Here is a 12,023-nt window from a genome sequence, read left to right on the forward strand (position 1 = left end):
GAGCCTCTCTGTTAAAGTAGGAAAAAGATTTTGGTTATAAAAGACGCTGCAGTGTAACAGGGGTCATTTTTCTCTGCTCATGATGCCAGACACATCCACAGCTCTAATGGGTTTTTGAATGCCTCGCTCTCCAGAGGAATGCAGGTGGACTCAGGGGCTCAGGGGACTCTCCCACACAGCAGTCACCAGGGCTCCTTTTTTTTTTTAGGTTTGTTACCATGGAAACCCCAGGAGGAAGCTTGGTGGTGGGGTATCCTTATCTTACATTTCGTCATTTGACCTCCACCCACAGCTGACATTCATTCATTTCTTTGTTTAGTTAACATGGCAAGTAAGAAGCCCTCCTGAGAATCACACACCTGCAGGCAGTGGCAAACAGAGCAATTACGTTAGGCCTGTTTATTTATACCAGTTTTTTTTTGTACGCACAAGGTCGCCTGTCAGCTCCTTGTCATCGTCCCTGATGAGAGCAGAGGGACGGCCAAAGAGCAGATTAGGGAAGAAGAGAAGTCTGCTTCGATCAGCTTCTAGCTCGCTCACAAACCCAATTCTTCACGGTCAATTTGGGAGTACTGTACGTGCAATGGAAGACAGCCCGCCTCCGAATAATCTGAAAGGCACCGACTGACACAGAGGGGAGGCTAATTAATCTAGCGTTATTAAAGCATCCTTCCGGTGTGTGTTGAATACAAAATGACCCCGAGTGTGAAGCTCCCAGGGTCGCGTCAAGTTTCTTATGTTTGATCTTTTGATGAGTTTCATTCTGGATGTCACGGCGGCTTAATGAACTGAGCGTGTCCATTGTGTTTGTGATGTCGGTCAGGTCGTGACTTCAGTGTACGCCTTGCATCTGTCGTTTCTGTTAAGCTCTCAAGCAAAAATAAATAAATAAATAAAAGGTCAGGAAGCTAATTAATAAAATTTGAGTAAATGAACAGAGCATCTAAGATGATTTTCTTTTTTTTCCCTCTCCTTTCAGTTGGATGCTGACCGAGACGAGGAGGAGGTCTTCTGTGACATCAGCATGACCCTGGACAACAAGCTGTTTCCCTCCAAAGAGCCAGCAGCCGGTGAGATATAAAACTTATAAAACTGTGAGACAACAAGAGATTATTTTTTATGGTTAGACACATTTAAAAATTGCTAAACTAGATATTAGCCTCAAAAAGATGATCTAGGCTATTATTCAACAGACTTAAGTAAATTATATTAAATAACATTAATTAGATCACTTTTAATTACTCTTTTCTAATTAAGAATTATATTGTGGTGCACTACACAAGTTTGGCTTATTGAGAACAAAATGTGGGTGACATTTGTGTATTTTTGCATTGCACGTTGGTGAAATTATTTAAATCTATCGTTGCCAGCACTTAACATAACTTAGATGGTTGTGTAAAAGAGCTGAAACCATCAGTGGGGGAAGAAGCACTCAGCTCTTTAAAGCAGTATAGAAAAACTCTGTTACAGGGGTGTCCAAACTTTTCTGAATGGAGGCCAGATTAGATAATGTAAAAATACCCGAGGGCCAGCTGCTTCTCACATCATATGGATTATTAATAAAAAAGAATCACACACAAAGGAGACAAATGCAACTGTTTCATCTTTCAGTGAAAAAGTATTCAACTTTCCACTGCTCCTGAAAGTGTCGGCCTTTGCTGTTGACCTTACATTTGGACATTTTTCTTGCAGACTTTCTCCAAGAAAAATCTATTCCTTTTAACCCAAACCATGACTTTTGTCCTCCCCTTAACTTCTGGGAGAAAGCCCTCAAGGAAGATTTCTCCCAACTGCCTTCATTGCTGTGGCAAATACCTTCTCCCTGACATCGTGGGGTGAACAGAAAAATAAAGCAAAGCAATCTTGCTTGCTTGAACATCATTTGTGGTGGGCCACATACAGTATATATTGAACAACAAGCTTTGAGCCGCTTAAAATTGGTCTGCGGGCATCGATTGGCCCCTGGGCTAGACTTAAGACATGCCTGCTTTAATATAAGTGAAGGTCCTGCATTCGAATGTTTACTGCAGTAAAAGCACAAGCACCAGCATCAAATATACTTACAATACCAAGAGTAAAACTTATTATGCTGATTGGGTCATTTCAGAATGATATATATTATATTTTTGGATTGTAGTCATTGATGCATCAATGTGCTCATCTCTTCAATGTTGCAACTGGTGAAGGCAGGGCTCATTTTTTAATGCTATATGTACTGACAGGAAGCTTGTGAATTCTTATTATAAAATATCATAATGTTTTTACTGATTATGTTTTGTATCAATAATCCCAATCTGCAAAGTATTAAAAGTATCAGATAAATGCAGTGAAGTAAAAAGTATAATACTGGCTTCCAACATGTAGTGGAGTAAAATAAAAGCAGAAAATGGAAATACTCAAGTAAATTACCTAAAAACAGTAATTTGATTATATGTACTTAGTTACTTTCCACCACTGGAAGCCATTTACCATTTATGGTGTGAAACTTAAGATTGTGGGATATTAAAAAAAAACAGCAACAAAGGCATGATGTGGCAGTTGAACAGAGTTTTAGTCATGACTTTATTATAATCTCAGATGGCAATAGATATGCAGCGCTAAAAACAAAATAAAACTTAAAGAAGCGCAACAGAATTACAGAGCTGACTTGCAGAAAATACTGTGTATGTATGATAGAAGTGCTCTACAGTGATGGGCAGTCAGATTAAATGATTTTTGTCTCATAATCTGTTCAGTAAATTGTGGTCATACAATATATTTTGAATTATTTCAAATGATCATAATCCTACAGACTGACTGAAGGAACTCACATTGCCTGTAGCTGAATGTGAGGCGGGTTGAAAAATGAAAATTTTTATCATGGTTTAGTCGCTGGGCACTGATATTTTTGGGAATTAAAAAGGAAAACCTTGACAGTGACCAATCTGCATGTATGTGTACTGGTTATGTTAGTAAGTATTGTCCCTTGAATATTATCCAATATAAGTGCTGTCGTATATGAATGCTATTTATAGACACAGTTGCTCAGTCCTGTAAGTACAGTGGTGGAAGTACATTTACTCACATGCTCAAGTACAATTCTGAAGAACCTGTACTTGAGTATTTCCATTATCTGTTATACTCCTATTCCACTACAATTCAAAGGCAAATATTCTACTTTTTACTCCACTACATTTATCTTGTAACTTTAGTTACTAGTGTCTTTGTTGATTTAGATTAATAATACATAATATAATCAACAAACAACATAACGAAGTATTTGGCTGCTCCCAGACTTGACTTATATACATATATATAGTAACTACCTTAACCAGGCTCACCATCTAATTGATCTAGACACATATGCATCATCTGCATAATGAATACTTTAACTTTATGTAAGCACAAATATATTCTGATGCTAATACTTTTGCACTGTTACAAAGGAAATTTGTGAAAGCAGGATTTTTCCTTGTAACAGAGTATTTCTGCACTCAAGTAAAAGATCTGAGCACTTCTTCCATCACTGTGTGAGGAAAATGTTACACAGCTACGACGAGAGGCGACAGCATTTGATGGAAATTAATGTTCCCAGCGGGAGGGGTTTGTTCAGGCCAAGTCATAACAAATAAAGAAAACATTATGTTAGGCTGTGTTCCAAGTATACTTATTTGTATGTAAGATGTAGTAAAAAGCATTCTTTAGAGTAGCTACGGGCCAAATGATGATGAAATATGATGCAATAGATAAAATACACAGCAAAGAAAATCTTCAGGGGATTTATTGCTTTTCAAGAGCTACATGTGTACAGTGTAGAAATGCTTCTCCAGAATAATCCACACACATGCACAACAAGAGAGAGGGAAAAAAAAAAATCACCCACCAGCTCCCTGGTTACCACGAGAGTTGGCATAGCAACCGGTGAAGCAGGGTTGGCCACGCTTTGTGAGAAATACAGAATCAACAAGGTTAGAGCCGGTCTTCGATCGATCAGATAGAGACTACATGTGTTATGTAAAACCTGATAATGTACCGTTTTATAAAATGAGCCAGACAGATCCACATTCCTGACTGAAGCCGACTTATGTTGGTTTGAAAGATATGATCAGTCGGAGTTCTGCGAGTGTTTCTGCAGTAATCTCATACAGTGATAGAAATCATAAAGGTTTGAGTTAAAGGGAAAAATGTTGCTGTTGGAACAGAGCAGAGCTGGCAAAATCTGCCTGGTTTTGGCTGCAAAGCTGTCATTATTTTTCATCATAATAAAGTGTAGGTGTAACCTGTAACAGTTCCCACATCTTTTAGGCTGCTCACTGCCTCACACAGTTTCCACGCACATTTTAAATGATTCTTTATTTCCAGGGAGTCTGTTGGAAAAGAGGCTGTTAATGTATTTACTTTGTAGTTGTGTTGTTTTCCAGTTCTTGCATATTTTGCACAATGGTGTACTGGCACATGATGGTGACACGTTTGAATGCAAGGTAAACAGTCTGTGTGGAGAGGCAACACATTCTCACTCTGACCTCATCACATATTGACATTTTGGTCATGGACTTTCCACACCTACATACAACGTGCAAGGTACCTTGGGTGTGTTGGTTGTTGACGATCTGGGACGCTGTGTCAAGTTCTGCCTGTTACATGCATTGTCTTCTTTCAAAATAGACTTCAGTTTTCACAGGAAATTTACCGTTTACATAGAGTCTCTTTCAGAATAAATGCACTACGTCTGTACAACACCACAAATCCACTTTTTTTTGTCAACACCAAACACACATGGTTGGGTTTAGGCAACAAAAGCATGTGGTTAGGTTCTGGAAAAAAGAACAGGGTTTGGGTTTAGAATCTTACGAGACGTGAACACTGCTCTATCTGATTAAAGTCGATGTTTGTTGGACTTGTCCACCACCCTTCCCGCCCACCCACTCGGACTTTTGCCACCTTAACTTTTGTCCTTGTTGGCGCTGTTTAACTATAACGCATCATGCCCATGTTAAAGGATGCCTTTTTTTGTTGGTTTCTGATGCAGCAAGTCACTGCCCAAGTGCTAGATTTTGACAACTTCAGAGTGAGACCAGGCATGCGAGGTGAAACGTGCTGGGTGAAACGCCCATCTGCTATTGTCTGATGACGATTTAGCTTTTATGAAATTTTGAATTATGAAATTCTGGGCTGGTACCAAAAGTGATGTTTAAAAAAACAATTTGGAGGAGATGTGATCTTGAAGACACAGAGGAGAGCTTATTATTGTCATTTTTATTTCATCAAGGCAACATGTCGGTCCTTCAGACCTTCATCAGACAAATATCTTGAAATATTAGCCCTCAGCCCCAGAGGCTTTATCATCCTCAAACAATAGCCTATGAGTTCTTAGACTTATACAGGAGAGTTTTAAAAAATCGAATCATTATAAATTAACAGTTTGATACAGATCCCTTTACTTTGCAGGAATACTTCTATATTGTTTTTTAGGAAATACACATATTTGTTTTCTTGTAGAAAGTTAGATGAGAAGACTGATACCACTCTTAAATCTATCTGTTAAACCAAAGGCTTCAGCCAACAGCCGGATAGCTTAGCATAAAGACTGGAGACAGGGGGAGCCAGCTCTGTTCAAAGGTAGCAAAATCAGCCTGCCAGCACCTCTAAAGTTCACGAATTTACACAAAACAACAATGCAACATTTCACAGGAGGTTATGTACTGGACTATTTCTTGGCCGAGAACTTATCTAGACATAAAGTGAACCACACTGAACATACTGTGTGCTACAGCTCTGTTCCAAGGCTGTTGTTATACTTAGTAGCTTACTGTAAAATCTCAAATAGTTGCCTTCACTTACCTGAGCTGCAGTGGTAGCTTATTTGAAGCAGGCTTATATCAGAGAAAGGCTGTTATTTATAAACCCTTTTGTCTGTGACTGGGAAGCGTCTTTCTATTCTGATCTGCTCCTATTTGCTCTTTTTAATTTTCGTCAAACTGCATTATGCTGTTCATACAAACTCAACACGGCTGTGTGAAACATCTGCAGGGTACCTGTGTGGTAATTCAACTGTAGCTGCTACAATCTTATGACGCTTACTGCATTACTGCAAAATACAATCTGGCTAAGGAGTTAACACACTTACACCAGCAGTGACTGAAATAGGACAGAAACACTTGGTTGAGTAATTCAGAACAACAAAGAGTTGAATATGAAATGATGATATTATTGAATTTATATATCATGCACATTTTATAACATGCACCAGTTTATCCACCCTTGTTTTTGTTTTTTTTGCCAGCCCTTTTTTAATTTTGAGAAAGCAGGCACAGCAACATGCAGACTACTGTGAGCTTCAGTGCAAGTCTGTCAAAATGAAAGCACAGCATACATTCACAGCATACTGATTAAAAGTTGTTCATGCCAGTGGAAGGATCATTCTTTTGTTGCTTCTGTTTTTGCCTGATTTTTTAAAGGGTCTCTCTGGTGTTGGTTGCTCATTACAGAGCAGAGGTTCTCTTAAACTGTACAGATTATAAAGCCCGTTAGGAACAACTTGTGCTTCTGGTCTTTATAAATAAACTTGACTTGGCTTGTTTTGTGGGCACAGTTGCTGCACAGCAGGAAACTGCGTAGTAACTGGGAGGAATACATTTTGAACATTGGCTATTTGTGACAAACCACACGAATAACCTTTTTTTCCATTCTTTTAAGAGCAATGTGGTTTATTCTGAAAGGGTAATTTTGTGATGAAGAAAACAGTACAGAGTGGATGTGCCACAACAGATTTACTCAAGAGGTTTCTTGTCAGGACCACATATGGCACCTCGAAATAGTTCAGGAGGAAGAAATCTGTTTAGATGCAGTGTTGTTCTGATGAGAGGAGAGCAGTGAGCAGCAAAGAGAGCTGTCAGTGGACAGTCGGTGACAGTTTGGATGGGAGATCATCATCACACAATATTTGACCCACAAATCATCCATAAAAAACAGTTTGACAGCTTTTCTGTGGAATGTCTACAATAGGTGATAAAGGCCAGACACATAATGTGATAGAGGCTCGCGTTTCCAGCAATTCTTGACATCAAAATTGTCTCGTGCTACTTGACAGCCACCTGACAGTCTCGACAGCAGTCTGCTTCATGACAGAACGCTGAAATACAGACTGTATAACACTGTGTACTTGAGAGGCAGAAAGCCTGCAGAATCTAAAAGACAAAATCCATTTGCATGCAGCAGTAATGTACCTGCACTTTGAGATGCATTTAAGAGCGGCAAGACATCTTAACATTCGTCAACTATGTTTCCTGTAATGGAGCCTCACAATAGGTGTTCCACCCAGGAATATAAAGAAAAGCTCCCTGAGTGGAGCGCAATTTAATAGCTCCATTTTACACTCTTATATACAAATAAGGAAAATAAGCAATCTGGGTCACATATGTGAAATCTTTAGCTTCAACCTTGCATCTTCTCAGAGCAGGCATATGCAGAGAGGGAGGCTAAGGGTGCTTGAGCACCTGTCCCTTAACCATGTGATGTCCAAAGTGCCCTTTTGTCGAGGCTTTTTTATGCTTCTGTGCCGGCAATAGCCGTGGCCCGAGGCATTATATTTTGGGGTTGTGTGTCCATCTATCCCATCCTTGTGAATGCGATATCTCAAGAACAGCTTCAGGGAATTTCTTTAAACTTGGCACAAATGTTCACTTGGATTCAACAATGTACGGATTAGATTTCAGTGGTCAAAGGTCAAGGTCAATGTGACCTCATGTCTCATTCCCGTGAACGCGGTATCTCAAGAAAACCTTTAGGGAATTTCTTTAAATTTGACACAAACATCCACTTAGGGGAATAAACTGATTTCAATTCTGGGGTCAAAGGTCAAAAGTAAAGGTCAGTGTGACCTCACATGACATGTTTTTGGCCATAACTCAAGAATTCTTTAGCTAATTATGACAAAACTTCACACAAATGTCTGATAGTATAAAATAATGAAGTGATGACATTTTATATTCAGATTCACTGTGACATCATTATATTGTGCATGAAACAGTTTTCTGGCAATTACTTGACACCACATCAGGAACAGAAGGGGAAACATTTGGTCGAATACTGAACTGGTGACACTAATCTTGGGTGTCCACCTTGAAACTGCTGATTGGATAGATCTTCTGTGTGTGTGTGTGTGTGTGTGTGTGTGTGTGTGTGTGTGTGTGCGTGTGTGTGTTTGCCGCAGGGCTGTAATTATAGTTTTCTTTTTTTTTTCTTCTTTTTTTTTGTGTGAAAGCCTTCCTGTGGCCCTTTTCAGAAAGAACATTATACATCTCATAAAAATTTAGCTTTAACTAAAATGACCTGAGTGCTGTCAGTCAGTTTACGTCACATGATGATGGCCTTCTACCTGTGGCAGGTGAAAGGTCATCTGTGAGGTGCCCTCCGTTGCGACCATAGTTGCCACACAGGATTATAACGTTATATTTATAGTAACAGCGTTACACACCTTCAATTGTGTATTAGTTATGCAGTGTAAGTATAACAGTGGTCCTGACTGCTGGTTCTTACTGCAGTCAAGTGAGACGTCATTCGAGAACACCTGGTAAAGCCCAGCTGCTGCATGGATTTGTATGCTGGTTTTTTAAGTTACAGGTGAATGGAGTGGCCAAAAAGTACAACGTATTTCAGTAATAATTTCTCACATTTAATATACCAAGTAAAATGACATTATATTGCACATTATATGAAATTCTGTTATAACAAAAGTTATAACAGAAAGTTCCAAAGTTAAAATCTCATTAAATCATTATCTTTGACCTGGTATAAAACCTTTCCTTCCTGTGTTAGCTGAAAGGATGACCCTAACTATGACCATACAAAGGTTCATGTGGTTTTATTGGTCAGTTCTCGAGAGACATAAAGGTCAAGTCACCTTAAATTACACACACACATTCATTATTTCCTCATATTAGAAATGTCCTTTTTTTTCAAGCCTTCATAGGTTGTATCAAATCTTGAAAAGATTCCTGTTTAGGATGACCCTGACTATGTCTGTGTCAAATTTCATGTGATTTTACTGTAGGGTTTTGAGAAATTTAAAGGGAAAGTCAGCTCAAATGACATTGCAACATTTATAATTTCCTATTATTTATTTATTATAATTTTCCTCTGATTTTATCAGGAGCAGTATGATAACAATAGTGTGATGCGAGTAGCTGTAAGGCTCCATGTCACATTCTGTTTGAATATTGGTTACTATAACTCCAGGTTATGCTGTAAATTTTGGTGCTTTAAAATATTGTTTCCCCTTTTTAACTTTGAGCACCTGCTCCTCCAAAGGTCTCTGCACGGCTCTGTCTCAGAGATCAGGTGAAATTTCATCAATCTGCTGATATTAAAAACAATATGAAAAAGCTGCAGGAAACAAACAGACCAAATGAAATTTAAAAATAGATCACCGTAGTGGAGACAAACTCTTCAAAAGAAATTGCCTCTCCATCTGCTGCTGCGAGTGTGTTTTCCCCAGGAGAGAGGAAACTCTGCTGCAGCCTCGTAAATCCTCAGTCTGTAATTATGTTGACCAAACTGAGATGTTGCTGACGACTGCAGCCTCAGCCACCAGACATCACTGGCCTCAACAGCAAAACAAAAACCACCACGCTGTCATACCTGTCACACTTCAGCCCCTGTGTATTTTGACATGCTGCTGACTCTGAAGTCTGCAGTGACGACGCAGGTCTGATTTTCTCTCTAAGTCTCTGACGCTTTTTAACATAATGCATGGAAGAAATGCACAGCTACCGTCTCTCTGGATTCTGCCTCAACGTTTGAAGCTGCAATCTAACCCAGTTCTCTGTTCAGGAGGCTCTGGCACACAGGAATGAAATCTGCCAAGGGGAAGTGTTATTCACGACCCAGTTCCACCGAGGAAGGGGCGGAAGATGCTATGTGTTAGACTTCTGACAACAGGAAGTTCAGGTCCAGTTCAGATTCAGTGTTCATGGGGCCAAAATTGACCCTAACTTGTGGATATTTTATTTTCCTCAAAGTGCAGCTGCATGTTTACATCTGGAAGTTTGTTATGTATGTATGTTAAGAGATAATGCAACATAAACAGGCATATTTCGACTATAATGGGATTTATCCATCATAGCTAACGATACATATATCTCTAATATAACATTATATATTTAACTTTTTTTGACACTTTCTTTACATTCTTGAGACCTAAGGTGTGACTTTTGAAGAATTCTGTCTAAAATTACACATTTGAAGAAATAAATTTAACCAGAAACAGAAGTTAAATGAATTCTTTAGCGAGCAAAAATCCTGCTTCTCTGCTTCTAGCCTCTTAAACATGTTTATTTGCTGCCTTTACCCACATTTGTACTGCAACAGCAGGTTATTCCTTTCACTGAACTGGAGTCTGCAAGAGTTAGGTGACACAGGTGTTTTTCCTTTTCTAAGAGGTTAAGGGGAAATAAAATAATGTTTGAACACACCTTAAACAGGAGAATGTCATCAGACCTTGGCCTTCTGTTAGTGAGGGGTGGAAAGAAACCTGAAGAATCAGCCTTGGATAATGTCCAGTAGCATATTTAGATGGATATCACTGAAAACTAAATATCTGTTGCAGTAGCGGATGCAGATATGGGCCTAATAGGCGTTTGCCCAGGGCGGCACTTTGTCACAATGTGTGTGTCGGGGCGGGGGGCGGCAGGAGCAGGGTTCGGCCCACTTGACATGCTGCTGTGTTGTGCTATGGCCTATTTAAGTGCTGGAATTTGTTATTTACGTGACAACGCCTGAACGCAACACAGGCTCCGCTCCATACAGTGCTGTGCTGCGCTGCTGTGCGAGCAGCGTGTTACACACTGTCCATAACAATAACTATGTCAAGTAACAAACTGCGTCGGGTCAGTTCGGTCACGACAATGCGGCCCGAGCCACGCTCTAGTGTTCTCACCTGTAAGTGTGAGCACGTCTCTGTGTGTCTGTGTGTTTGTGTGTGTGTGCGTGTGTGTGTGCGCATTGGAGTGGAACTCCGCTGTGTGCTGTAGTGTCTGTCTCTCCCTCGTTTCCTGACTGATGAAATGTGGCACTCAGCAGCTGAATTGTCTTAAAGATGACTGAAGATCACTGTTGCCAGAGTGGGACTTTTAAAGTACAGAACACATATTAATTTATTCTTCTATTTATTTATAGATTTATTCTTAAGAACAGGTCCAAATGTCACTAAAGCAAGTGTTTAAAAATCTTTATTTACACTGAAAATTCATAGAAAGACACTTGTGCTAATTCCTTTAAGAAATGAGTCATTTAAAGTTAATTAACAGTAAACTCAGAGTTTGATTATTGTTCTCTTTGTTCTGTCTTCAGGTCCCAGTGAGCTGGATCTCAGTCTACTGGGGGAAACCAGCAGCCTGGCAGATGTTGCCTGCAAGTATGATGAGGTAAGATTACGATACCTTTGGAAAACATCTCTAATACAGCTGTGTTTAATGTTGTCCTAAAATACTGTGGGCAGAAATACAAATACAAGAACTTTACTAAAATAGAATCTAATCAAGGACCAGATCTGATCAAGGAACATTTAAAAAAAGACTTGACAAAGCATTAAATGATTATTTATAATTCCTCTAAGTATAAAGGATTGATACCACACTCCATTAAACAGATGGAGATGGACCAGATGACGTGTTTCACTCTTATGCTGTTGCTTGAACTACAGAACAAAGAGTGAAGAAGCAGAATTAAAGAGAGAGCTGCCCCAAAGTCAGACCAAACGCCAATTAAATTGCAAAAGTACAGCCGTTTCCTCTGTTTTGTTTGGTCATATAGCACCAATTTCAACAGTATTTGCATCTCTCTACTGCATTGACAGCCCAGTTTTGTGAAAATACTGTCTTTTTAGCAGTGAAACAGACATTAGATTATTCAGATTACTCTAACTTCCTGTTTAGACACGCATGTAGCCACAGACCCAAAACAGCCAAAGTAGAGGATTACAACTGATATAGTTTCTGACTATAAAAAAAGTTTGATCCCAAGAGCAGCAACTTTATCCATCAACT

At 39.3% G+C, this 12,023-nt stretch overlaps 1 protein-coding gene across 1 annotated transcript in view; it reads left to right on the top strand.

Moving 5' to 3' along the window:
- ak5 (adenylate kinase 5) overlaps positions 1–12,023 on the top strand; it is a 107,105-nt gene that overhangs the window by 45,854 nt on the left and 49,228 nt on the right. Inside the window, exons 7-8 of the mRNA XM_033651181.2 lie at positions 980–1,070; positions 11,329–11,402. Coding sequence (XP_033507072.1) covers positions 980–1,070; positions 11,329–11,402 — 165 coding nt within the window. The remainder of the gene's footprint in view (positions 1–979; positions 1,071–11,328; positions 11,403–12,023) is intronic.

The sequence above is a fragment of the Epinephelus lanceolatus genome, chromosome 12, assembly GCF_041903045.1.
Source record: "Epinephelus lanceolatus isolate andai-2023 chromosome 12, ASM4190304v1, whole genome shotgun sequence".
NCBI classification, from domain to species: Eukaryota; Metazoa; Chordata; class Actinopteri; order Perciformes; family Serranidae; genus Epinephelus; species Epinephelus lanceolatus.